The sequence below is a fragment of the Tupaia chinensis genome, unplaced genomic scaffold, assembly GCF_000334495.1.
Source record: "Tupaia chinensis unplaced genomic scaffold, TupChi_1.0 Scaffold000381_1, whole genome shotgun sequence".
In the NCBI taxonomy this organism is placed as follows: domain Eukaryota; kingdom Metazoa; phylum Chordata; class Mammalia; order Scandentia; family Tupaiidae; genus Tupaia; species Tupaia belangeri.
Genome location: NW_006159883.1, coordinates 900,600 through 926,335, shown reverse-complemented (window position 1 = coordinate 926,335; position 25,736 = coordinate 900,600). Strand labels below are relative to the sequence as shown.

General features: G+C 37.0%; 1 protein-coding gene across 1 annotated transcript; it reads left to right on the top strand.

Moving 5' to 3' along the window:
* The first annotated feature begins 5,093 nt into the window (after positions 1-5,093).
* Positions 5,094-12,580, top strand: G6PC2 (glucose-6-phosphatase catalytic subunit 2). The gene is made up of 5 exons (XM_006153564.2): positions 5,094-5,332; positions 6,083-6,192; positions 8,017-8,128; positions 10,446-10,561; positions 11,335-12,580. Exons 1-5 carry the CDS (start codon positions 5,115-5,117, stop codon positions 11,844-11,846), a joined length of 1,068 nt encoding a protein of 355 aa, XP_006153626.1. The 5' UTR covers positions 5,094-5,114; the 3' UTR covers positions 11,847-12,580.
* The last annotated feature ends 13,156 nt before the right edge of the window (positions 12,581-25,736 follow it).

Genomic DNA, 25,736 nt, shown 5'->3' with positions numbered 1-25,736 from the left:
GAGTGGGCTAATACAGGTCCCAAGTAAGGTACATGAGGAAAAATGTCTTAAGGCAACAGTTGGGGAAATGGGACAAGGAAGGGTCACACATGGGGACATAGACACCTTGAATTAAGGAAAGACTAAATTAAGACAGAGCTTGTGACATTTGATATGTTTATGAGTCATGTAGGAAGTTTACTAAAATGCACATTTCTTGATTTCATTCCCAAAGAGTCTGAGTCTATAATCTGGAGTGAGCCTAGAAATCAGCATGTATCTGTCAGGAGGTGATGGTCTATAGATGACATTTTTTTAAAGGTTTGTGTCATAGGGCACATGCACTCGATAGAGAGAAACAGAGAAAGAGAGTGAAAGAAGAAATTATCCCCGGGGTCGGGGGGAATGGCCACACAGCAATCCCTTCCTCTCCATTCTCCTTCTGGGATTTGGGGCACACATTCACATACACCCAACATGACTTTCAAGCCACCAGGTCCAGGATTCAAACTGCAGCCAACAATATGGGAGCCCAGGGCCTTAATCTCTATGCCACATGCTGGCTCCCATAGATCACATTTTAAGAAAGACAACCTCAAAAAAAAGAGGATAATGGTATAGATACATCCACCCTCTTTTGGATCTTGGTCTGGGTAGCTTGAATGTGGCTTTGCTCCATCAGGTGGTGAGTTGATTTGGGACAGACATTGAACCCTAACAACCTTGACTGTGACATGACTTAGCTTGTCAGGTAGGCTCTGACATTGGAGGGAAAATCTCCACAGGCAGGTTGTTAATGCCAGAACTAACCTCCTGTATCTCCTTCCCAGTGAAACCCACATAGGATAGGAAATGGATAGGATAAGAGTATGCCCAGCCTATGCCATGGCAACTGGGGGCAGATGGTGAACTGGGGAGAACTAAGAAAACTCCTAAAGACTTTACATGGAACAAATCATAAAATTGCATCCAAGTGATTAAAAACTGTAAGTGAAGAATTCATCAGTATAATGAATCAAGTATTGTTTTCCTTTTTAAATTTTTGTAGAAATTGCTTTTTAATTTTCTTTTATAATTATATATTGTTACATGGTTTCAAAGTCAAATCTATAAAGTAAGAATATTTTAAAATGTCTATTTTGTTTTTTTTTTTTTTGGAGAGGTTTTTGCGCTAGGGTGTGTGTGCGCGCCGGAGAGACAGAGAGAGACAGAAAGCGAGAAATCACCCCTCAAGGGGGATGGCCACGCCTCAATCTCTTCTCCTCTATTCTCCTCTTGGGATCTTGGGCACACACGCACATGCACCTGGCGTGAGTCAGGGTCTGGGACTTGGACCATGGTCTACTACATGGGAGTCCAGCGACATAGCCATTACGCTAACTACTTGTCCCTAAAATGTCTAGTTTTTATCCCTATTCTCTTTTCCTTTCCTATATTACCTTAAAGAGTTTATGTGTATATATGAATAAAAAGTTTGCATATATATAAAAATACATATATAAACCTTTTCTTCGATAAACATTATGCATACCTTTCTCCACCTTAAATAAGCTTTCTTGACCTTGCCATTTTATGACATTATGTGGCAAAATGCATTTAGAGTTAGAACTAACCAAATAGCAAACTTTTTTTTAATTTAGATTTATTTATATACATTCATTTACTGTACATTATTATAGCATACAAAATGAGATTTTCCATCCAGAATACATGGTATATTGGCTCAATCAAGCACATCAAAATATGTGTTATTGTTAAAACACAGCCTCTTTATAAGTTAGCACTCATATCAACTTTTGTTCAATAGTTCTTTCATTCAATAAACATTTACCAAGTAACTGCGATGGGCCCAAGATCAATTATAGGTTTTGTGGATTCTAAAGCTTCTGTTCAATTGGGGCAGGGTGTCTCTTTAATAAAAAGAATATAAAACTATGAATACACTCTGCAAGTCTCAGCAGTGACCTACCATCTCAAGGTTCTGTGTCAACTTAGCTAGCTGCATGGGCCTGTGCTAGGAGCCGTACTCATGGCTGGTACACGAAGCAGACATGATCCCTTATTTTATGGAGCAGCGGAGAGGTACTAAACATACAAAGCACAGCATAAATATACAGTTACAAACTATATTTAAATTCCTATTGTGGGCTGAGTTCTGCCCCTCCCCGCCCTATTCACATGTTGAAGTCCTAATCTCCAGCACCTCAGAAAGAGACCAGATTTGGAGAGATGGTCTTTAAAGAGGTAATTACATTAAAATGAGGTCACTAGTGTAGGGCCCTAAGACAGTCTGACTGGTGTCCTTATAAAAAAGGGAGATTAGGGGGGACCAGCAGTTAGCATAATGGCTATGTCGCTGGACTCCCATGTAGTCGACCGCAGTTCGAGTCCCGGACCCGGTGGCTTAAACTCACGCCGGGCGCGTGTGCGTGCGTGCCCAAGATCCCAAGAGGAGAATGGAGGAGAAGGGATTGTGGCATGGCTATCCCCCCTGGGGGGTGATTTCTCGCTTTCTGTCTCTCTGTCTCTCTCTTTCTGGCGAGTGCACACGCCCTATAGCAAAAACAAAAACCTCTCAAAAAAAAAAAGGAGATTAGGACACACCATACAGCTGAGAAGACCACATGCAGACAATTAACAATCATCTAGGAGCCGAGAAGAGAGGCCTCAGAAAAAGCCAACCTGCCAACACCTTGATCTCAGACTCCTAGTCTCTAGAATGATAAGAAAATATATTTGTTTGGTAACCACCCAGTTTGGTAGTTTGTTATGACAGCCCTCGAAGACTAATAGAATTCCCTAAGAGAAAAGAACGTTTGAGAGAAAACATTGTTAGAGGAGTGGAGAGGATGTAGGTCAGAGGCTAGGTTGCTGAAGAAATGCCTAGAAGCTTAGATCTGAAAAGATGAAAATGATGAGCTATGGAGAATAAACAGATTTACCCTCTGTTAACAGGCAAAAGAAATCAAACTGTTTTTGCTTCAGTTAATTATCCCACAGTCTACAGAACCAGAGAGTCCTCAGGAGACAGCCAATCTTTCTCAATTAAGTAATGTGAAGCCAACTTCATCACAGTCCTCAGATTCTGAAGTATTGAAGGAGCATGACATTTCATTGCTAATCATAAGACAAAAATGTGTTTGATATTATGCACACCCTGATTTGAGGCCATTTCTGAAGAAAATGAGTATTTTGAAATATGTAATGCAAACACTACTAAGAAAAAGAATAAAGGAAATTATGTCCTTCCTCATAGCTCATTAAGCAGAATACGAAAACTATAGACCATGAATATGCAGAGCAAAAAAAAAACCCAAATCATGACTCTGGTTAGTCCAAGCTAATGCGTCATATGAATTGCTTTAGCACAATGATTCTTGTAACACCCTATTCCACATTGAAATCACTTGGAAAGTATTTTTATAATATCAATGCCTGGCTCCCATTACCAGAAATTGATCTGGGATGGGACAAAAGTGTGGCATCTACTCTAAAGTCAGTCAGTCAATATATTTCTTCCAGAGGAGGTGATAGAGGCCAGAATGGTATCAAGAGACACTGGGTCCCCAGGACAATGGTGCTGTTATATGATGGGATGTAACTCCAAGAGAAATTCAAAGTGATATTCTTATTTTCTAGGGAGGGAGGCTGTGATTAACAAAGAAACTAATCAGAATGGTAAGTTTAGTTAGTGCCAGCCATCCTGAGCCACCTGGTGGGACTTAATTGCTTTTACATTAATCCTCTTAGGTATAATTGAGCTTTCAAAAGGAACACCTTATTCCAGCTGCGATCTTGAGGTTTCTTTGTCCTGCCCTTCTGCTGATTCCCAACCTACATGTTTGTTTACTTACTTCTACTGAACACTCTACTTTCAACAAACTATTTTCCTGAGTGGTCCAAACCCTTTGAAGTGTATTTTTTAAGTGTTTTATTATTATTATTATTATTATTATTATTATTATTATTATTATTTGACCAGAGAGAGATTGGTGGGGGAGGGCAGTAAGAAAGCAAGCCATTAGGTCCAGGACTCAAACCATGGTCAGCCATGTGGAAGTCCGGTGCCTTAACCACCATGCCACCTGCTGGCCCCTGAAGTCTACTTCTATCTTCAGTACATGGTCACTTGAGCAGCTCCCTAATCCTCAAATGCATTCTTTCTCTGTTTCTTTCTTTCTTCTGCAAGAAGAAGAAAGGGAGAGGGAGAGAAAGAAAGAGAAGACACACCCAATAAGGTCCCCAGATCACAATCCACCCACAGCATCAGACATCCCTGATTATAGGAAGGCAAGTGTAACGGATGTGCATATGAGGCCTTGAGCACACGAACCTGGAACTGTCTCATGTAAGTCCAACATCACAGAGCACTGGTTACCACTATGCTGCTGTTGTTAGCTCCTCTCTGTATTCTGTAGCCAATAAAATATATGACTCAGTCCTAACACATTTTTATTACCCAAGTGGCCTACATTTCTGCTTTCTTGCCTCATAGTAAAAAGGTAACACATTTCCTTCCAGATTTCATTTATTCCAAGTATTTCCTCCAAGTCCTATAAACATTCTATCATTCTCTTTGATAAAAATAAAATTATTTAAAAGTCTGCGATCAGAAATAATATTTTGTACCACACTTTATTTTTATGTTTAGATATTTACTCAACTGTTCTCCTCAGACTCAATAAACCAGCCAGACAGCCACAGTCTCTCTTAAATGAAAATGCATAGCTTTAAGAGCTATTTGACATGCAATAACTGTGTAGTCTTCTAGCCAAGCATAGAAATCACTAATGTCCGCCCTTGAAAGAAATGAACTGTGCAAAAAATTTCAAACAAACATGATCCAACTGTTCACACAAAAAGGAGGTTGCATAAGAAATTCATTGTGTTTCTATCCCAATCTTCCCCCCTTAAATTGCCACAGATCAGCATGTATTTCACCTCTTTGCCACCAGTTAAAACCATAAACAGATGAGCTTTTCAACAGAGGTGGGCCAACATGCCCTCTTCACAGATGGTCAGCATCACATGTCTCAATAATCATTCAACACACTGCAAAGGTACTGTATAAAAGTGGGAGGACTCAGGTCACCTCAGCACCAGTTACTCTGGTGTAGAACCCTCTCTTGTTTCAGATGGATTTCCTTCATAGGAGTGGAGTTCTCATTATTCAGCATTTGCAAAATGACTACCGGACTTACTATAATTTCCTAAATTTTATGTCCAATGTTGGAGACCCCCGGAATAGTTTTTCTATTTATTTTCCACTGTGGTTTCAACTTAATCACACAGTTGGAACCAAGATGATATGGGTAGCGGTCATTGGGGACTGGTTCAATCTTATATTTAAATGGTAAGATTTCTGTTTTATTTCACGTTTCCTAAAACGTTTTTTTAAATTTGTGGCTTTGGTTTAATAATCAAATTTTAAATGCATCTATAGTAGTTGTGTTTTTAAAAATAATTATTTGTTTAGTTTTATTTGTTTATTATTATTCTTCAATTTGATCAGAGAGAGATGGAAAAAGCAAGCCACCAGGTCCAGGACTCAAACCATGGTCAACCATGTGGGAGTCCAGGTCCTCAATCACCATACCACCTGCTGGCTCCATGTGTAATAATTACATTTGGAAAATCTTTCAAAAATATCAGCTAACTTGAGGTATCAGACTTATAAATAGAACATACAAAAAGCATAGAAACATATACTTTAACTGACTTGTAAGTAAATTCCAAAACCCTGTAACACATATTCTGTGATTAATTATGATGTAGGTAAATGAGCAACACTGTAATGAACAGATTGACAATTCCAGGGACCATGCTGATATTCCCAAAGTAAGTACCCAAAGCACACATAGGACTTCCGCAAGGCAAGATGTCCTGTGTTTATAGGGCCATAGCATGTCAAAACTCCGAAAGAGTTTTGGAGTTCCGTAATGAGGAAAAGACCAGAACCAGAGTTCTATCAAAGTCTCTTAAGCATGAACTTTACCCACCTACCCTTGCTTAGTCATCTTTACAGAAGAGAATAGCATGTCTTTAACTAAGTAATAATTATATATTAAAATATGTGTCTGAATATTTATATTTTTTAATACAGGATATTATTTGGTCATCGGCCTTACTGGTGGATCCAAGAAACTCATATTTACCCGAATCACTCAAGTCCATGCCTTGAACAGTTTCCCACTACATGTGAGACGGGACCAGGTAAGCAATTATAGCAATCTCAAGTTACTGATGATATTCAGAGAGCTAGAATATAATATCATATAATGTATTAAATAAAATGTCATGGGTGAAGATGCTAGAAGTTCAAAATTACTAATGAGAAAGGAAAGAAGTTTTATGAATAATCAAATTCCATTTTGTTGTTTTTAAAAGGGTATTTTGGGAGAATACTCCCCATGTAATCTTGTGTTTGGGCACTTACTTTTTGAAAGAATGTAATGGTTTGGTACTAAAACAAAAGAAAGATAGCTAAAACAAATTCCCAAATAATTATATTAGTATCCTAGAAATGTTGGTTTATTTTCTGCCGAGAAACACTCAAGGCTATTGCAGGTCTTCTGAGAATCTCATGAGTTCAAGGAAGAATAAAAAAAGTTTTCCGTTAGATAAGTAAGAACTTCCCAATATTACCATTGCTAGTAGATATCTCTAAATTTGGAACTATTTCTTTAACATTTGTTTTCTTCTCTTTTATGTATAGTATGTAAGTAGACTTTTTTGGGTCACTTCAGTTTTTTATTCTAAGAGTCTTTGTAAGTATAAAATCTTTACTGTGGACATAGAATTAAGATTATAAAAATATTTTTAAAAATATGTATAAAGTACCATTTTGTGTTGTTTTAATTTATGAAAATGTGTTATATTGTTTCTTACCCCAGTTTGCTAGGCAGCATAAAATTCTTGCCATTTGACATCCTTTGAAATTAACCCTGAATACAGAGAATATCTAAGTTCCTAATGAGTTTTCTAAATATCTTTCTTTTTTTATTCCTGTATATTACAATTAATTTTTAAAAATATATTTGGCTGCCTAGATTGTGTTCCATCAGGGTAGAGATAATATATATCTGGATGGATGGATGGATAACCTTTGAGACAACTGAAATGCTATTCTGGTCTATTCTAGCACTTATCAGCATGTGTTCCATTTTATGAGACCTTTTCTGGAAGGAAGAGGTGGAGGGAGCGGGGGAGGAGAGAAGAATAGACAGAGCATACTACTCAAGCATATAAAAAACTCTGAAAATACCTGCAAATAAGAACTAGGTTTGTTTTTGTTTAACAAGTGATTGGTGTTTTGTTTTTCAGTCAGACTGCTGTTTAACCTGTATAAATTTCTACTAGGTAACTGACAAATCAGGAAGAATGTCAAAAGAAAGGGATAAAAATAAAAATAATAATAAAAAACCAAGCTGCATGGGAAAGCTATTTTGAAAGTAAAAAAGCTACCTGTCTGCAGGCTTTTTCTGCCAGGATTAATACCTCCTTTACATCTTCTCCTCATCTTTCATTTTTTAACAAGATTCTCACTACAGCAGCAGTAGATGGACACAAAAGCAGCCAGGTGTCCATGGCAGTAATTAGTAAGTCGGTAAACTATAGATACAACAATAATATCCTTTAGCATTTAACTACTTAGTCCAAGGGGAGAACACTTATTCAAGATCCCATATAAGTACTTTACTTTTATAGTCAATTCAAAACTATTAGATATGAAGAATAAGTAGAGTTGTGGCAGATTTTGGTGCAATAATCTGAATAATTAGCCTTGAATAAACCAGTTTTCTGGAATTCAATGAGCTTGAAAATCTGGAGAAAATGTTTTCTTAAATTGGTGTTTTCAATGCTTAATTTGGCTTAATTTTCCTTATTTCTACATACTTCTAAACGTCATATAATAGCCTGTGTTTTTTTTCTGAATTATTTGTGATTTCCATGGTGAATATGTTGTTCTATTGTCCATGCTGGATCTTGAAACTCCATTAACCACTTCTCAAATAAACGGAAACTTTATTGTTGCAGGAAGTCCATCTGGTCATGCAATGGGCTCTTCATGTGTCTGGTACGTCATGGTAACGGCTGCCCTGAGCCACACTGTCAGTTGGCTGGATAAGTTCTCTATCACTCTGCACAGGTTGGCTTCACTTCCGTTTCTGTAGCATTGGAATATGACATTTCTAATACAGAAAGTCTTTCCTAAAAATTCATTTTAGTGTATTTTTAGTTGTTGAATGAAATGTGCTTATTCTATTTTATGGTAGCCAAAATAGCAAAATGAATAGAAAATTAATATTTTGCTTTAAGATAATGGCCTAATTAGCTCACAGCTATTGCTACTTACAGGGTTGGGACTGTTTAACAGATTAATGAGGTGCTAAATGTGCCTTTCCAAACTATGATAATTATTTGATAGCTCCTAAATAAGTCATCTAAATTATATAAGGAAATAGTTTTGCATGCACATTCCTTTGCTTTAAGATTAACAATTTTGAAAATCGTCATTCCCCTCAAATGCATACTTAGTAAAATTATGCTTCCTTCTTTAAGTAGCTAATGCTTTGGCATCAATAACATATATTCTAATTTTTAAAACTACGCAACTTTTAAAATTAAAAGCTTTCTAGAGGCAAACTTAAATTTGAACGTTAGATTTAATGTTAGTAGATATCTTAATGTTTAGAAAAACTCAGAACATTAATTTAAGATTACTCACAAAGCTGTGGGGTTTTTTTCCTGTTCCTTCTTTTCTTTTTAGAAATCCTTTAGCTATCACTAAGACAATCCTGGGCACTATGTTAGTAATAATTTATTAAGCTATCTGAGATAATATTTGTCGTTAACATTTTGGAAAAACTACTATAGACCTATCTGCGGCAATGTGCACACTGGGCGTTGTTGCTCAGCACTTAAAACAAATAAAAAGTGTGGTGATGCATGTCTATAGTCCCAGCAGTTTAGAAGGCTGAAGCAGGAAGATTAAAGTGGCACCCTGTCTGAAACATCACACACCACATCCCCCCACACATGGCACACACACACATGCTCATACACACATGTGCACACACACATACATGCGTGCACACACACACACACGCACTATATTACATACCATTACATAGAAATTCTTCTAAAATAAAAATTTCCCCTAATCCATTATATATTTCACTTTCAGGAGTATTATTGTTTAGTAAATGAAACAAATGACCAGAGGAATTTGAGCATCTTTAAAGTTTATCCTAATGCTACCGTGACCAGTATGCCTTAATGCATTCATTATCCAACCCAAAACAACAATATAAAGGTGATATAGTTAAAGAAATTAGCATTTTACAGGCCATTTTCAAAGCTATTTCTATAGCTAAAATATTTCTTTTATCTATAAAACTTATTGAGTGCCTACGGCTTACTTTAATAATACTAAATCCTTGCTCATTCTGTTTTTGCATGAATATTTCTTCTCTGAGTCTCATTTCTCTCTAACTCATAGTCTTTCTATAGCCAAACTTTGGTCTTATTATTAGGAATGAACTATTCAAGGATTCCTGCAAAAAAGCATTGCTTATATTTTAATATATTTTTATTAATTTTCTTGCATATTGTTGTTTCCAGTCCAAAGTATATAACCTATAGATCATTTCCCTTGTTCCTTGGTAAACAAGTTTCTTGAGAGTGTTTGAAATTAAGCCCAATGAAGATTTTCCCTTGATGGAATGCTCATGGGCTTTTTATCTGAGTGGCATCTGCCTGTCCAATAAGTTTTCTTTAAGCAAATAAAAATAAGAGATGAGAAGAAGGGCAAAGGAAAAGTATATATGACAGAGAATATATATATCATTTCCCTTGTTCCTTGGTAAACATGTTTCTTGAGAGTGTTTGAAATTAAGCCCAATGAAGATTTTCCCTTGATGGAATGCTCATGGGCTTTTTATCTGAGTGGCATCTGCCTGTCCAATAAGTTTTCTTTAAGCAAATAAAAATAAGAGATGAGAAGAAGGGCAAAGGAAAAGTATATATGACAGAGAATATATATATGTGTGTGTGTGCATATATATTTATATATATATATGTATATATATATTTATACTTAGAGTTTATTCTTGATCATTGTAGATATTAGTTATTCTTTCAAACTTGAATTTCCCCTACTCCATCAGAACAATTATCTTTATGCCAAGAATGTCAAATTAGCTTCCTTTTAGCTTTTATTAAAATCTCAGAATATAGCACTGGTTAAATTTAATGCATCAAGAAATGTAGACACTTTCCTATTAAAGCTTTTCAGATCTTGTGGGCACATGGAAACATTTTTTTTTAAACCTTCTAGAATTATGATGTTATGTCACAACTACAAGGTCCCTCTGAGAAGGATCATCTGGTGTCACCTTCTCTCTTTATTTTATGAATGATACAATTTCCTTGCTTTTTATACTGTATCTATTCTTCCATTGTAGACTGACCTGGTCATTTCTTTGGAGTCTTTTTTGGTTGATTCAAATCAGTGTCTGCATCTCCAGAGTATTCATAGCGACACATTTTCCTCATCAAGTTATTCTTGGAGTAATCGGTGGTAAATATCACTTGCCTTGAGTCATGTCATTTAAAAGCTTTAGCTTCATTTATTTTATGGTTTCCAAATTTCAGAGGTAATTCTGTCAAGCTCCTGATACTAAATGATACCTTGGGAGTGTAAGTCGTTCAACATACCTCTCAGCGAGTCCACATATTCAATAGCAGTCTCATTCAGTGGCATAGATCCATAACTCCTTGGTGACATGGACTTTTCTGGAGTGTGACAAAAACTAAATCCAACTCCCCTACCATCATTTCAGATAGTTACTTGCATCCTAGTTCAGAGTACTTAATAACCATCAGAGTACTGAATAACCATCAAACCTGAATACTGTACCACTGTCTCTAAAACATTTGAAGTGATTGGTGCATGAGTGTCAACCTCATCTGGCATCTGCTTTGTCTAATCATGTGTTTACCACAACTAGGTTTTCGCTGGTCAGCCCCCCTGTATCTTTTAACTGCCCTCTAAGTTAATTGGCTATGGTAGTGGGAAAATGAATTACAGGCACCTAGATCAGTGCTCTGCCTGTAATGTGGGTTGTCACTTGATGCCACTAACTCCTTAATGGTCCTTCTGGACTAACATGAATAGTGAGAGATCATGGGGCAAATGTGTGTTTTTAGTTACTGCCAAAAAAAGGCTTCAGAAAATTGATAGAAGCCATTTACCATTGAAAATGATGGCTAAATTTTTTAATACAGAGATCAATGATTCCCGAGGGGTTCAAGAGCACACGGTCATTGTCAATGTCTCTTTCCAATTCCCAGGCATGCTAGTGGCAGAGGCTTTTGAACATACTCCAGGCATCCAAACTGCCAGCCTCAGCACATACCTGAAGACCAACCTCTTCCTCTTCCTGTTTGCCTATGGCTTTTACCTGCTTCTCAGATTGCTTGACATTGACCTGCTGTGGTCTGTGCCCATAGCCAAAAAGTGGTGTGCCAACCCTGACTGGATCCACATTGACACCACCCCTTTTGCTGGACTCGTGAGAAACCTTGGTGTCCTTTTCGGCTTGGGCTTTGCCATCAATTCAGAGATGTTCCTTATGAGCTGCAAAGGGGAAAATGGCTACAAGCTGAACTTCCGGTTGCTCTGCACCATGACCTCATTAACTACACTGCAGCTCTACCATTTCATCAAGATTCCAACTCACAAAGAGCATTTATTTTATGTGCTGTCTTTCTGTAAAAGTGCATCCATCCCACTGACTGTGGTGGCTCTGGTTCCCTACTGTATTCATATGTTTATGAAACCCAGTGAAAAGAAGATGAAATAGAGTTATGCGGAGAGTCAATGCTCTGTGGTCACAGGATCACCCTTCTCCCCCCACTAGTAGAACCACAAAACAAGGAGAAGCTGTTGAAGGTTTCATAAAGGGTGGTACAGGGCCCATCCCACCCTTATATACATTTACTTTGGCCTTCACAGTGGGTTTTGTTTGTTTTTGTTTTCTAATTCATTGTCAACATTTAAAAACCAAAATATTTAACATAAAAATCTGAATATCTGAAAATGGGTAATATGATAATACATTCCCATCTGGAGACTGGAGTTGACTAATTGTACCCAATAGGCAAAGGCCATCTATATGATCACAGTCACAGCACCCCAACGGGGGCCCCAGCATTGGATACTTTTCTCATTTTAAGGCCTCCTGTCAGCATTGTAGTAGGGACCCCAGTCAAATATAATCCCCTTAGTTGTCAGATAAGGAAATGGAGATCCATTCAGGTAAGGAAATTCTTCAAGTCTTCTGATCCACATTTATACGGCAGTGTTTTGTTTCTTCATTAACAAGAGGTAAAAATTAGTAAGAGTGAATGCTTTGGGGCCTGCCTCTTAGTGTAGTGATTGAGTGCTGTGTGGAGGGAGTTGGTTTCCACATGGCTGACCATGGTCTAATCCTGATCTCTGAGGACTGCAGAACAAGCCAGGTATAAATGGATATATGCCCCAAATCCTGACGGTGTGGAGAAATGGAGGAAAGGGATTGCAGTGTGACAATGGCCCTACCACGGGTACTTTCTCTCTCTCCCTCTCTCCCTGTCTCTGGTGAGTGTATGTGTCCTCTGGCAAGTAAAGAGAGAGAGAGAGAGACACTAAAGAAGAAAAGTGGGAGAGAGGAAAAGAAGGAAGAGAAATAAGGAAAAAAGGAAGATAAATAAGCTTTTATTTAGACCCTATGATTTTCATGTAAGTCGGCCACTTTTCCCAGCAATGACACTGAGATGTCAGATCCTGTTTGACTCATACTCTGAACATAGGGTCTAACTGGTCCTAGATATGGATGTTTAAATGTATCTGGGGAAACAGGCTACTGTCTAGACTTGAACCTCTGCTTAACTCCTGGTTGGTCTCTATTTTATAGTAGTGTTTACCAATACTGCTGAAGATATTTTGCTGAAGATATCTTGCTGAAGATATTTTGCTAGAAAATCATTAATTCAAAAAGGGCTTATCTCATCACTTGGACATCCCCATACTTTATTTTTAGGAGCCAATCTTTTAAAACCAAGAAATCAAGGGACCAGCAGTTAGCGTAATGGCTATGTCGCTGGACTCCCATGTAGTCGACCGCGGCTCGAGTTCCGGACCCGGTAGCTTAAAACTCACACGGGACGTGTATGCGTGCGTGCCCAAGATCCCGAGAGGAGAATGGAGGAGAAGGGATTGCAGTGTGGCCATCCCCCCTGGGGGGTGATTTCTCGCTTTCTGTCTCTCTGTCTTCCTCTGTCTGTCTGGCGAGCACACGCACCCTATAGCAAAAACCTCTCCAAAATAAATAAATAAATAAAAATAACCCAAGAAATCAAAATCCTTCTTCAAAGTCATATTCCGACCCAGGAGAACTATTAAATGCTTACATCTATTAGCTAGATTAATTTCTATGTATACTGTGATGAAAATCTATAGCTTTATAGAAAAGTATTACTGATATACTATTAATATTATACTGACAGTTTCTCAGTGGTTTTTTTTTTCTTATTGGGCCTATTAATTCTATAATTTAAGTTGATAATTACCATTTTGATCAAGTATAAAGATTTTGAGTCAGATTTTGCTGTATATGTTAGTGACCTTTGATACAACATGATGTTTTATGTAACCCTTCACAAGAATACCAACACATAAATAATAATGATTTATTTAATAACCCATAAATATTTATAAAAACTTAAAAGTTCAAATGAGTGCTACTTGATGAGATATTAGTTGAGGATAACAAAACATTTAAAAATCAAAGTAATTCTAGACCTCTTTTCAGCTGACCATGGTTTGCATGCTGACCACTGATGTATAGAGTTATTCATTGCTTTTACAAAAAAAAAAAAAAAACTCTTAATGACTTTCTTTTTTAAAAGTAATGGGAATTGATTTCAATAGTTACGTGGTTCCTAGGCAAAAAGCAAGGATAAAGAGAAATTATATTAAGAATAAAATGTGTCTCATGTTATAGAATGCTTGGGGTGAATGAGTAAAGAAGAATGAATCTTAGGTGATAACTCTTGTTCATTAGTTCATCCCCCATACACGCCTCAGCCTCCATTTGGCTTTAGAAGGTCACTCAGTCCTCTAACACTTTGTGGGGCATTTTCCTCATCATATTCCCACACATTCAGAGATGTCATTCCTATCTAACAGCCCCTCCTCCAAATTTCTTATGAGATACTGTTTGTCTTGGAGAATCCCACTTTCAAGTATAATCTCAGCATACTCTCACCAAGGCCTGTGGAAACTGGGGCATTAATATCTAAGGAATTCTGCTGAAATGACTGACTCTACCATAAATCCCATCTTGGTTTTCATTGAGAAGTTCTCTCCAGCCACTTCCCAGTGCTGCCTGTAGGATGATGCACTATCCTCAGAGGAGAAAGAGAATGAGGTGTGGGCTTGTTTTCTATAATTAATCCCCAACAACTCCACTCCTATCTGCAAAAAAGCCTCAGAGTCCCCATATGAAGAGATTTCCCTTTTCACTCCAGTTGAAGCCTCCTGGAGGGATCCATATGGTTGCAAATTGCTTTTGAAATTGAAACTGCTTAGGCAGCAAGAAGAACAGCTTCTCATAGCCTTGGAGAAAATGCCTGCCCTTAATAATGATGGAAAAGACTCTTCTGCTTCCAATTTATTTGTCAGAAGTAAGAGGAATTGAGCTCATTTAACTTTCTGTTACTAAATTTCTTCAAAATGTCTATGCATCTACATATTCAGGAGGAAAATGTCAATATCATGAGCTTTCAGGATGAGAAACTCTAGAGAGTTGACGCAATAAACTGTCCAAACACACATTTGAAAAGAAATGCAAAGGAATTTATCATTGCTGAAAGTAGCTTCAATATGAATATCGAGTCCCTTTCCTTTGACATTTTATTGATTCAGTATCTGCCTTAGAAGGTTAATTTGGTGCCTTTTCTAGACCAAGAACAGGAAGTCAACGCAAGAAAGAATTGTTATTATAAGATGTCCTTAAAATGCAAAGTTATATCTTTAAACATTTTATTCAAAATTTGTAAATATTCAAGATAAAATTGATACATACACATTTTCATATAAGACAGTCAAAAGACAGTTTTGTTTTAAATTTTTGTCATAGGGCATGTGCACTCACAGGAGAGAGACATAGAGAAGGAAAGTGAGAAATCATCCCCAGAAGGGATAGTCCTGCCACAATCCCTTCTCCTCCTTCTTCCTCTTGAGATTTTGGACATGCATGCATAAGCACCAGGTACAATTTTTCAGACCACCAAGCCTAGGACTTGAACTACAGTTGACCATGTGGGAATCCAGTGCCTTAACCACCACACCACCTGCTGGCCCCAAAATAGTTAGTTTTTAAAACATGACTCATTTCTTAAATACATTAAAACTGTATATTCTGTCACTCTTCACTTGAACGTTTTATAATGATGGAGAGAGTCTATATCTGTGCTATTAACTATCACACTAGCCACACATGGCTATCGAGCTCTTTAAATACAGCTGATGCAACTGAAGAACTGTATTTTAAACTTTCTTTACTTTTAGCACATTTCAATTCAATAGTCATGTGTGTGTAGTGATTTCTGAATTGGATAGCACAAATCAAGTCCCACATTGCTTTCCCTTGAAAATAAAATCAGTGTTCTATATATTATTACCTATGCCATATTCCTATGAGACAGTATGTATTGATATTATCTGCTATAAGAAGCTAAGGGTAAGAGCCAGGTGGTAGTGCAGAAAAAATGCTACTAGAGCCACGTGGGGAACTTCCTGAGTTCATGTCCTGGGTCCTGCCTGAACATATCAGCACATGCCTGTGCCCACAATCCCGGCCGGCTGAAATTGAAAGTAGATTATAGCATGAAAGACCCTGTTGAGGGTGCCTGTCTTTCTGTCACTCTCTCTTCCTCTCTCTGTCTCACTTTCTTATGGAAAAAATAAATAAACAACAACAAAACTCAGTCTGTTTCCATATACTCTTCATGATGAGATAACTACATAGTAACTAAAATAATTTTTTAAAAAGAAGTTAACAAGGCCTTCACAACCTAGTGCTTAGAGAGACAGATCCCACATGGCTGACTGCAGTTCAAAACCTCATCCCTATGGTTTGAAAAACCAAATCCAGAGCACATGCCTGCATGCCCCAAATCCAAACTGGATATAGATATGGAGGAGAAGGATTGCAGTGGTCCATGCCCTGTTGAGGAGTTCTTGCTCCCTCTTCCTCTTTCTGTCTCTCTGTTCCTCTCTGGCAAGTGAACAGGTCCTCTGACAATTGAAATAATTAATAATAATAATAATAAATTAACAGTAAATTCTGCAACATTTTCTAGAGGGACTCTCTAGGATTTTCTAGAGAGAGACCTGCAATTCTTTCTCTGCAGCTCCTTTTTCTCCTGTTGTGTTCTGTGAGCTCTAGTAACTTTGGTCTCTATTACTTAGAATAAAGGAATCAGGACTCCCCTTTTCTACACTTTGCCTGGTAAATCCTCCTAGAGCCACAAAACTGGGAGTTTTAACCCAATATTCACCACGATGTTCTGGATGGCTTGATGACATTCTGACCAAGCTTTCCTGCTTTTCTGTCTAGCATACATGTATGCTCGCTACAAATACTTCTGTGGATATTCAGAAACTGTTCCAGAAAGGATCTCTAGTGTCCAATGACCCCTGAGGATTTTATTCTCATTGACATCTGTCCTAACAACTGCAGGAACAGCCTCCTGGATGAGTTCCTGGACCTTGGTATCACCAAAAACTAAGATAGTATTCCTACTATTCCCCCTACGTTCAACTTTAGCGTTTCAAATGTTGATTCTACTCTGAAGATAATGTAGTGTTATTTGTTAAGTTTTTTTAAAGTCTTTAAGAAAAAAAGTTAACAGTAGAAAATATCTGTAAGAAGTAACAACTCCAGAAATTCCAGCCAAATCATGGCAACTCATGAAAAAGTTCTAATAATTAGAAATGCTTCAGTTTTAGTTCTGTAAAAGGACAAATGCAATTAATGTCAAATTTGATGCTGCTTTGGTGTGGAGTACTAATTACTGTCTTGGCTATCCTTTGATGGAGATCACAGTAACGACTTAGAAGAAATAATACCTTGTTTCTTGTGGCAGCACAGAAGTGATTGCTCTAAAGAGGAAGACAATTCAAAGATTAAGGTTATAAAGTTTAGTGTAAAACCAATTAATTGTCTTATAGAATCTTGTCTTTTCTTCTAATGTTTTGTCCTGTGACTTCTGAACAGAATCAGTCTTCAGTTCTAAAGCGGTGATGCTTTCCCTGAAGAACAGCCTATTCTGAAGGTGCTGCCAGGACAGGGAGGTAAAGAGTGAATGGCAGCAGCTATGGCCCCACTGAGCTGGGTTTGTGGCAGGAAAAAGGCACTGGAGGAGGCTTGGCTTTGGCTGCACATCAGCCCATTTTCAGTGCTGGCCCAAGTGAGAGCTGAAAGCACTTCCCTGGGACAATCTGGATTCTCCATGGGAGGAACAAGCCATATGCTTGCCTTGAAAGAAACCCAGCAGCTAGTGGAAATGAGAATTCCCTTCTCTAATTCTTAACTACCCTTTTGCATAAATGGACAAAAGACACTAAACTTCTGTTCAAATAGGTGCCTTTTTCTAGGATTTGACCTTTGTCTTCTGAACAGTTTTGGCTAGATTGTCATCCTCATACATCCTGTCTTTAATGGAAGGAGTTTTCTAAAGGCGGGCCTTGTCCAAAATTTCCCTTCATAGATGCTGCCTTTGCCCTCAACCTCAATAAATCCATACCAAAACTCTAATCCTCGGGAGGCCTGTAGTGCAGTGGTTAGGTGCTGTGCAGAGAAAGTAGGCTCCCATATGGCCAACTGGGGTTCAAGTGCCAGTTCCATCAGCTTGAAAACATATCCAGTGTACTTAACATGATGAGGATCCTGATGGGTCAGAGAATTGGAGGAAAAGGATTGTGGTGGGACCAAACTCCATTGTAACTTCTCTCTCTCTCTCTCTCTCTCTCTCTCTCTCTCTCTCTCTGTGTGTGTGTGTGTGTGTGTGTGTGTGTCTGGTCATATTAAAATAAGTGAATGAATAAATAAAATTAAATAAATACTTCACTTTAAAAAACTGTTTCTCGAACTCTCCTTTTTACCATAATCAATCAAAAGTAGAGATGGAACTCTACCTTTGACTATTTTGTGAATAAAAGAAATAGTACAACCCTTGTTGTTTTTCTATAGGAAGACCTCATTGACTTTACAAAGGAGAGGTAAATATTGCTGATTTTGAGTTTTTATTGTGCAACTTACTTTCTTATCTTTGTAATGTTGGTGCTTTGCCCATGCTGGACAGTCATGAGGCTGTGCCACAGGTCGGCTTACAGATCCCAAAAGGTGTCTGGATACCATGGGGTGAGGGTGAAGGGCAGCAAGTGTCAGCGAATTGAAAGGTAGATAGTTCATGAATGACTATATAGAATATATAGAATTTAGTAGCCAGCATCCTGGACCAGTCATCATATCAATTATTTTAATCTGGCTCTCCCTCTAACCATGTAGCTCTAGGAAGCCATTTAAGGAAATGAGCTTTCTAATCTGGCTCTCCATCTAATTATGTGACTCTAGGAGGCCATTTTATATTGTTTAACACAGTTTGCTAAATTCTCAATTGAGGGATTTTGTGAATGGAAGGTTCATCTTAACTGTCACATCTTGGAACTCTGAGGGTCTTATTTAATTGGTTTTTCAATATTTATTTATTTATTTCTTCCATAAGCAAGAGAGACAGAGTTTGAAAGTAGCACTGATGGGGTCCTGATGCCATAATCTATCCCCAGCCAGCCCTAGGTCATAGGTACACATGTGCCCCCCATATACTCATGGAGGTCTCCAGATACAAACTCAAAACCTCCCCTGTGGATCAGCCTCTTGGAGTGTTGTTTTTAACCATCATGTTATCATCTAGTCCCCTCACTCAATCAAATTTAATATAAGTTCTCCTTTTATCTAATTCCTCTGTCTTGTTTGTTCTTTGGAACACTGTGGAAAACTTCCAGCATATTGTTTATTTCTCTGTGAAGAAGAGCAAGAAAAGTAATAAAAGGGCCTTCACAAATATATCCCATAGGTATTGTATTCATTTTACTTACATACAATGAGAAATACTGTAAATTCTACAAAGAACTTCATTTTGAAATTTGCTACTTCACTAAAAAATTTTGAATTAATACATATAAGTCTCTAAAAATTTTCATTCTGATTAGAATCTGAATTTTATATCTATAAAGGAGACACAGGGATATGCAAAATAATTTAACTAATGCTATGGGCAAAAATTATCGACACGAGAATAAGCATAGACTTCCTGCTCACACATTGTGCAAAAATGATCTCATAATTAAATTACCAACTCTATTTCCCCTTCCTCAACATTCTAAAGAGGGAATTCTTGCTATACGAGATACTATAATAAGCAGATATTTATAATAACAGGCTGAGTGAGAAGGGGACTTTGCACAAGACAGGGTTGGAGGTGTTTATGTGACTAGTGGCTGCATGTGAGGAAAATGACTGCAGGTTTGAAATAGCACTTTAGTAAGTTTGGTGTGAACTAATTATGAATCTCTCAAAGACATAAAGATAGAATTTATCTTTTAATTTTGTACAGCTTTTGAAATGTATTCCCTGAATGCAACACAATTCTAACACCAAATTATATGATGCCAAGACTTTCAAGGATGACCATGATAAGTGAAATTAGAAATCCACCTCTCAAAAGCTTATAAAAATCTTCTCAAGCTCCAGTTGGCTTTTTCTTTTCTAATTCTTCCATTCACCCACCTGACAAACATTTATTAAGTGACTTCAGATGCAATAGATACAAGAATGAGTTCAACATAGGCTCTTCCTTGAAAGAGATCCCCATTGGTTGTGGGCTCTCCTCCAGAAACTCTGGGTGGACTGCAGGGATACCTGTCTGTGGCCTGTGGGCTTGAAAGAATTTGGACTGAGACAATATCTAGCTACAAATTAACTGGCAATAGTATTCACCATCTTTTTGGGGGCATATTTTAAAATTTTTAGTAAATAGTACCAAATTGTGGGTAAGCTACTTGAGTTGACTTTATATTCTGATATACTGACTGTATATCAGTCCCTTATCTTATGCTTAGTTTGCAAATAATCTTTCCCATTCTCAAGGTTATCTCTTCATTCTATTTACTGTTTCCTTTGCTTTGCAGAAGCTTTTTAGCCTGATGTAGTCCCACTTGTTCATTTTAGGGATTATCGCTTATACTTTAACCTACCCCTTTTCAAATTCATCCTCTCCTTGAAACTTCTTCTTTTAAATTATGGCTATATCCTGCCGTTGATCATTCTAACACAAATTTTATCATTTGAGAAGATGAGAAAGTATAATCATAAAACACCAAGTGGCCTGAGTAACAACTTCCTTCGTTTAAAGTATGTGGAATATTCCTGGAAAATGACCTAGAGTGAGCATAGACTTCCATCCTCCTATCCAGAACAGTGATATTTGAAAAAGTAATAAATTAATTCCTTCTTTAAATAAATATTTTAGAATATTTCTAGATACAAGTTTGTATTTATGGGCCAGCTCCACAGCCTAGCAGTTAAAGGAGATGGATTTTAAATGACTGTAGTTTGAATCCTGGCCCAACAGTTTGAAAATCATGCCAGGCACATGTGCATACATGCCCCAAATCCTGATACTGACAGGATGTAAAAAGGAAGGAAAAGAGACTGTGGCATGTATCACTCCCTATGTGGGAGTTCTCTCTCTCTCTCTCTCTCTCTCTCTCTCTCTCTCTCTCTTTTTCTCTGGTGAGTGCATGTGCTCTCTGACAATTAAAAAAAAGAAAATAGGAAAAGATCATATTTGAAAATAATTTAAACACATGCCTATACTTCAGGATTGCATTATTTCTTTTTTCTGATGTTCCAGAATCTTTATTAATAAAAATTCAACTGTATCTATTAAGAGAAATGGCTCTAACTCATAATTAACAAAAACCACTACAGCTACAGAAAACTTATATTAGTGGCTTGAACAAATGAAAATTGTCTTTTTCTCCTGTAACTTGACAGATGGCAGTAGGCAACCAAAGCTACAATAGTGGCTGAAGGATGCCCAGGAATCAGACTCGGTCTATCTTCCTGCTTTGCCACCCTTGGTGTGTGACTTTTGCCCAAATAGTCCCAGGAAAGAAGAAAGGAGAAAAGCAAACAAGCTTTCTTCTACCCAGAGTTAATTCTTTGGGAAGGGATAACCTACTTAGCTCAAGGTACCTGCATTTCATCGACTGGACAGTGTCACCTAGTCTCCTCTAGCTAAAAGGGAGTCTGAAATGGTAAATGCTTGAACTTTCAGCCTCTTTAATAGAGGAAAACAAAGGAAAAGGGTGTAGCACTGGTATCAAGTGAGTCAACCAAGACCTGCCATTGTGCTTTCTCATGTATTTAACAATGTATGCAATCTATAGCTGCAGCCCTGCCCTGAAGTCTGCTAAATGGTTTCACAATAGCATACTAAGATTATGAAGGCAAAATGCCTTCTAAATTATAAAATATTTTATAAATGTTATCATGAAGTACATTAAAATGATTATTTGAATTTTCAACTTCCCAGAAATCTTAATAAAACATTGTTCACCTCATCATTTTATTCTGTAATGGTTGTATTAGAAATTTATTCTCTCTACCAATTAAGATAGCACAAAGATTTTCTTTTTCTTTTCTGCTGTCTATCATAATAATTGGAGGTACTTGTTCGGTGTCTCCTTGGTCGAACATTTCCTTTCCATGTCCAGCTATTCTATTGTTCTTGCATTTATCTCTTTGTGTCTGAGAATAGGAGCTGTACCTGCAGTACAGGGAGAAAGAAATTGCCAATTCACCAGCTGGTTATGTATTCTTCTTTCTTTTTATATAGCACATTTTGTCCTAGCTCTGATTTACTGGGTTAGGCAGTTGCATCCAGACAGCAACATGCCAATCACGTGTACCCTGAATACTTATCACGAGCCTTCGGACACCATACAATTTACTAATGAGCACATTATAATGCTGGCTAGTGCTAATTAGATGATAATCATGTGCATTGCTTATTTATGGTCTACCTATTTAAATTAATTGGGCATTTAATTGAACACAGTGTGAAAGAAATTGGAATTTTTTTTAGCAGTTCATTGAAGTTATTTTCACCTGCCATCTCACTTGTAGGAGAGATTATTTGCTTGATCTGGAAATTTAGAGAAAAATAGAAATGGATATAATGCCTATTTTATAATGATACGCATGCATATGTAAAATTATCTCAAAGTGAGTTCAGAAACAGGAGTCAATTTGCAATTTTCTACTGAAAATTATTCTCATTCTTACGTGACCTGATTATAGAGATAGTCAGATTGCATAAGAGATATTTAATAAATTAAGCCCTTAGTTGGAAATGTGAAGTGGAGTTCTAAATAATCTTGATAATGTTCTAATATTTTCTTAGGACAGGAAATTGATATTTAGTTCCTAGAAAACATACGGTAACTATACCTAATCAGAATTTTACATATTTTCCTTTTTCAGGATATAGTATCAAAACAGTCCAGGATCTATGTTTTCAAATGAGAGTATAATTGTCAAAAATAGCACACAGGAGTGCCACACTTTATTTCAAGTTCTTTTCATTCAAATAATTTCATAAGAGGGCTTTAAGAGGAGACCTAGTATAACAATATGGGAGTTTTTTAGGCAAAAGAATCCAACTTTTCTACTGTTTTTCTCAAATAGTATAATTTCTGGTTTATGGTCATCAGCTTCCAGTCAATTTTGGGATGGAGCAAGTGCTGAGGGATTCTTACCAAAAGAATTTGGAAAACGTGGTGCTTTCATTTTTCATAAGAACTATTCATAGAAAACATAATAAATGGTTCTTATAAATTAGTTAGAACACAAATTGTTTTGGAAAGAGGTCCTCAGAGGGCCTAGAAAACATGGCAGTTTTAAAAGTTATACAGCCACTCCTCACTTAACCACCTTCTTGTTTAACCACCACTCAGACTTATGACCACTTCTCTAGTGGAAATTGTCTTTGGTCTGTATGAGTCTCAGGAATCCCCTTTCTCAGTCTTTGTCTCATTCACTACATGAAGCATTCACAATCACACAAGACCACATATTTTGTTTATAAGTTAGTACTTTATTGTGCAAATTAAAATAATTACACCAAATTTATATTATTATGTTGTGATGTATATTATCACTTTCTGGGACTTAATCAAATGTATGATTTTTGTATGGATAGCATTACATTAGTCTCATGTAGTATCCCATGGTATCTATTGAAAAATACATGCCCTATGGTGCCACAACACACCATAAGAAATCTGCCTTTAAGTTCTTCATTTATTGACAAATCACTTAATGACCTAGTCATATGAATGTAACTTGGTCATCAAACGAGGAGTGCCTATATTTTGGTACACTACACAGGCTTAGTTCTTGTCCTTTCTCAACTCAACCACAAGAGTTAAATAAATGAATGATAACCTAAAGAATAACCTAAAGAATTAGCTTATGCATAGTACAAGAAACAATAATTAGAGGAAAGAAACAACCCTTAGAATGGGAGAACATATTTGCAAACTATGTCTCAAGGAAGGGACTGATAACAAAAATATACAGGAAACTCAAGCAGCTTACCTGAAAAAAAAATCCAATTAAAAGATGGAAAAATGAGCTGAACAAACAACTCTCCAAGGAAGACATACAACCAACCAAAAAGCATATGAAAAAGCACTCGACATCCCTTATCATAAGGAAGATGCAAATCAAAACCACAATGAGATACCACCTAAATCAAGTCAGACTGGTTCAGATAAAAAAGGAAAGAAAGAAAGAATAATAAATGCTGACAAGGCTGAAGTGAAAAGAGAACTCTCCTACATTGTTGGTGGCAGTGTAAATTAATGCAGTCACTGTGGCAAGCATATGGAGGTTCTTCAAAAACCTAAAAATAGGACTAACATACAATCCAGCAATTCCACTCCTGGGTATCTACTCAAGGATAGGAATGCATGCAGAAAAACACTTACACATCCATATTTATTACAACATTATTCACAATTGCTAAGACATGGAATCAACTCAAATGTTCAAGAACAGATAATTGGATTGAAAAAGAGTGGAATACTACTTGGCCATAAAAAACAATGAGACTCTTGAGTTTGATAGAAGGTGGACAAATATGGAAGATTTAATGCTGAGTGAAGCAAGTCAGGCTGAAAGAGAAGCATTGTATGGCTCCACCTAATATACACCAAATGTCTGCACTCTATGACAGGAAGTGAAAGGCAGGAAGGTATAAAGGCATGAAAGGCAACTGTGTATACTCAAGACAGTGTGGGAGGAGAGTGGGCAGTGGAAGGGAGCAGGAGGGATGGAATCAAGGGGAAAAAAAAGAAAGCAAAACATTTAACAGACACAAAAGTGGAAAATTACGTGTTAATAATGATGTGTGTGGTAATACTCTTGAACTAATATGCAGTGTATTCATGTTGAAAGGATTCATTTTGTAGGCTGCAAAAATGTACCATGATTAAATATAAAATTAAAAAGTGAAAAAAGATGCATTTAACCACTTTCAATAAGGGCTAATGTGATTCCACTTATAACTTTGGACACAAAAGTGACTTATTAAATTCTACCAAGTTTTCTTTTTAATCCAAGCTGACATTAAACAAAGTGAAAGAAATTTGCAGTTTCTGAGTACAGCACAGGACAGAGTCTATGAAGGAAGCTGAGCTCATGTTTTTATAAGATTTGTATTTTGGAGAGCAAGTGAGGTTCAGACGAGGTTATCTATGAAACTAGTGTTGTAGTCCAGTGCTGTCTGATATAGTAGCCACTAGTCATGTGTGACAATTGAGAAGCAAACTTGACACATGGCTAGTTTGATCTAAGATAAATCAGATTTGGAATATTTAGCATAATAAAATACTGTAAAATATCTTAATAATTTTTATGTTGATTATATGACATGATCATAATATCTTGGATATTTTGGGCTAAATAAAATATGATATTAACATAAATTTCACTTGTTTCTTTTTTCCTTTTTGGAGTGACTACAAAATTTAAAATTATATATGAGGCTCACACTAGCATCTCATATTACATTTCTATTGGAAGGTATTGCTCTAATCTGTGAAAAGATTCAATATTTTCTACTTTTACTAGTTATCTGGGGGCTAACAATTTATGAACTACCTATGGAAATATAAAAGTTTATTCAGGCAAAATGTATTGAGATAACTCTATGCCAAGTAGTGAGTAAAGGCACTGAGGATATTAAAGATGAACTAGATCAGTCCCTGCTCTCAGGGGCCGTAGACATTCGGTATATGCACAGAGCTCTGGTCACATGGAGTACAGATGAGTGGAAGCAAAGGTTACTATAAATTTGGTAGCCATCATAGACATCTCTTCATGCATATAAGAATGTACAAACACACACAGGTACGAACACATACGAGCATAATTGATGTACATATAGAAGTGAATGGATAGGTAAAGAGATATGTAGAGACGGATGGAGGGATAGTTTACAGATTAGATAGTTTACAGATTGTGATTAGAATTTTAGAAAAAAAGTTATAAGAAATGGGATATCTGGGACCAGCA

Bases quoted from the DNA above. Each gene is read 5' to 3' on its own strand.
- G6PC2 (XM_006153564.2), top strand. From the start codon at position 5,115: ATGGATTTCCTTCATAGGAGTGGAGTTCTCATTATTCAGCATTTGCAA. The intron at 6,193-8,016 runs GTAAGCAATTAT...TTATTGTTGCAG, and splicing joins TACATGTGAGACGGGACCAG to GAAGTCCATCTGGTCATGCA. The intron at 10,562-11,334 runs GTAAATATCACT...TCCAATTCCCAG, and splicing joins TATTCTTGGAGTAATCGGTG to GCATGCTAGTGGCAGAGGCT.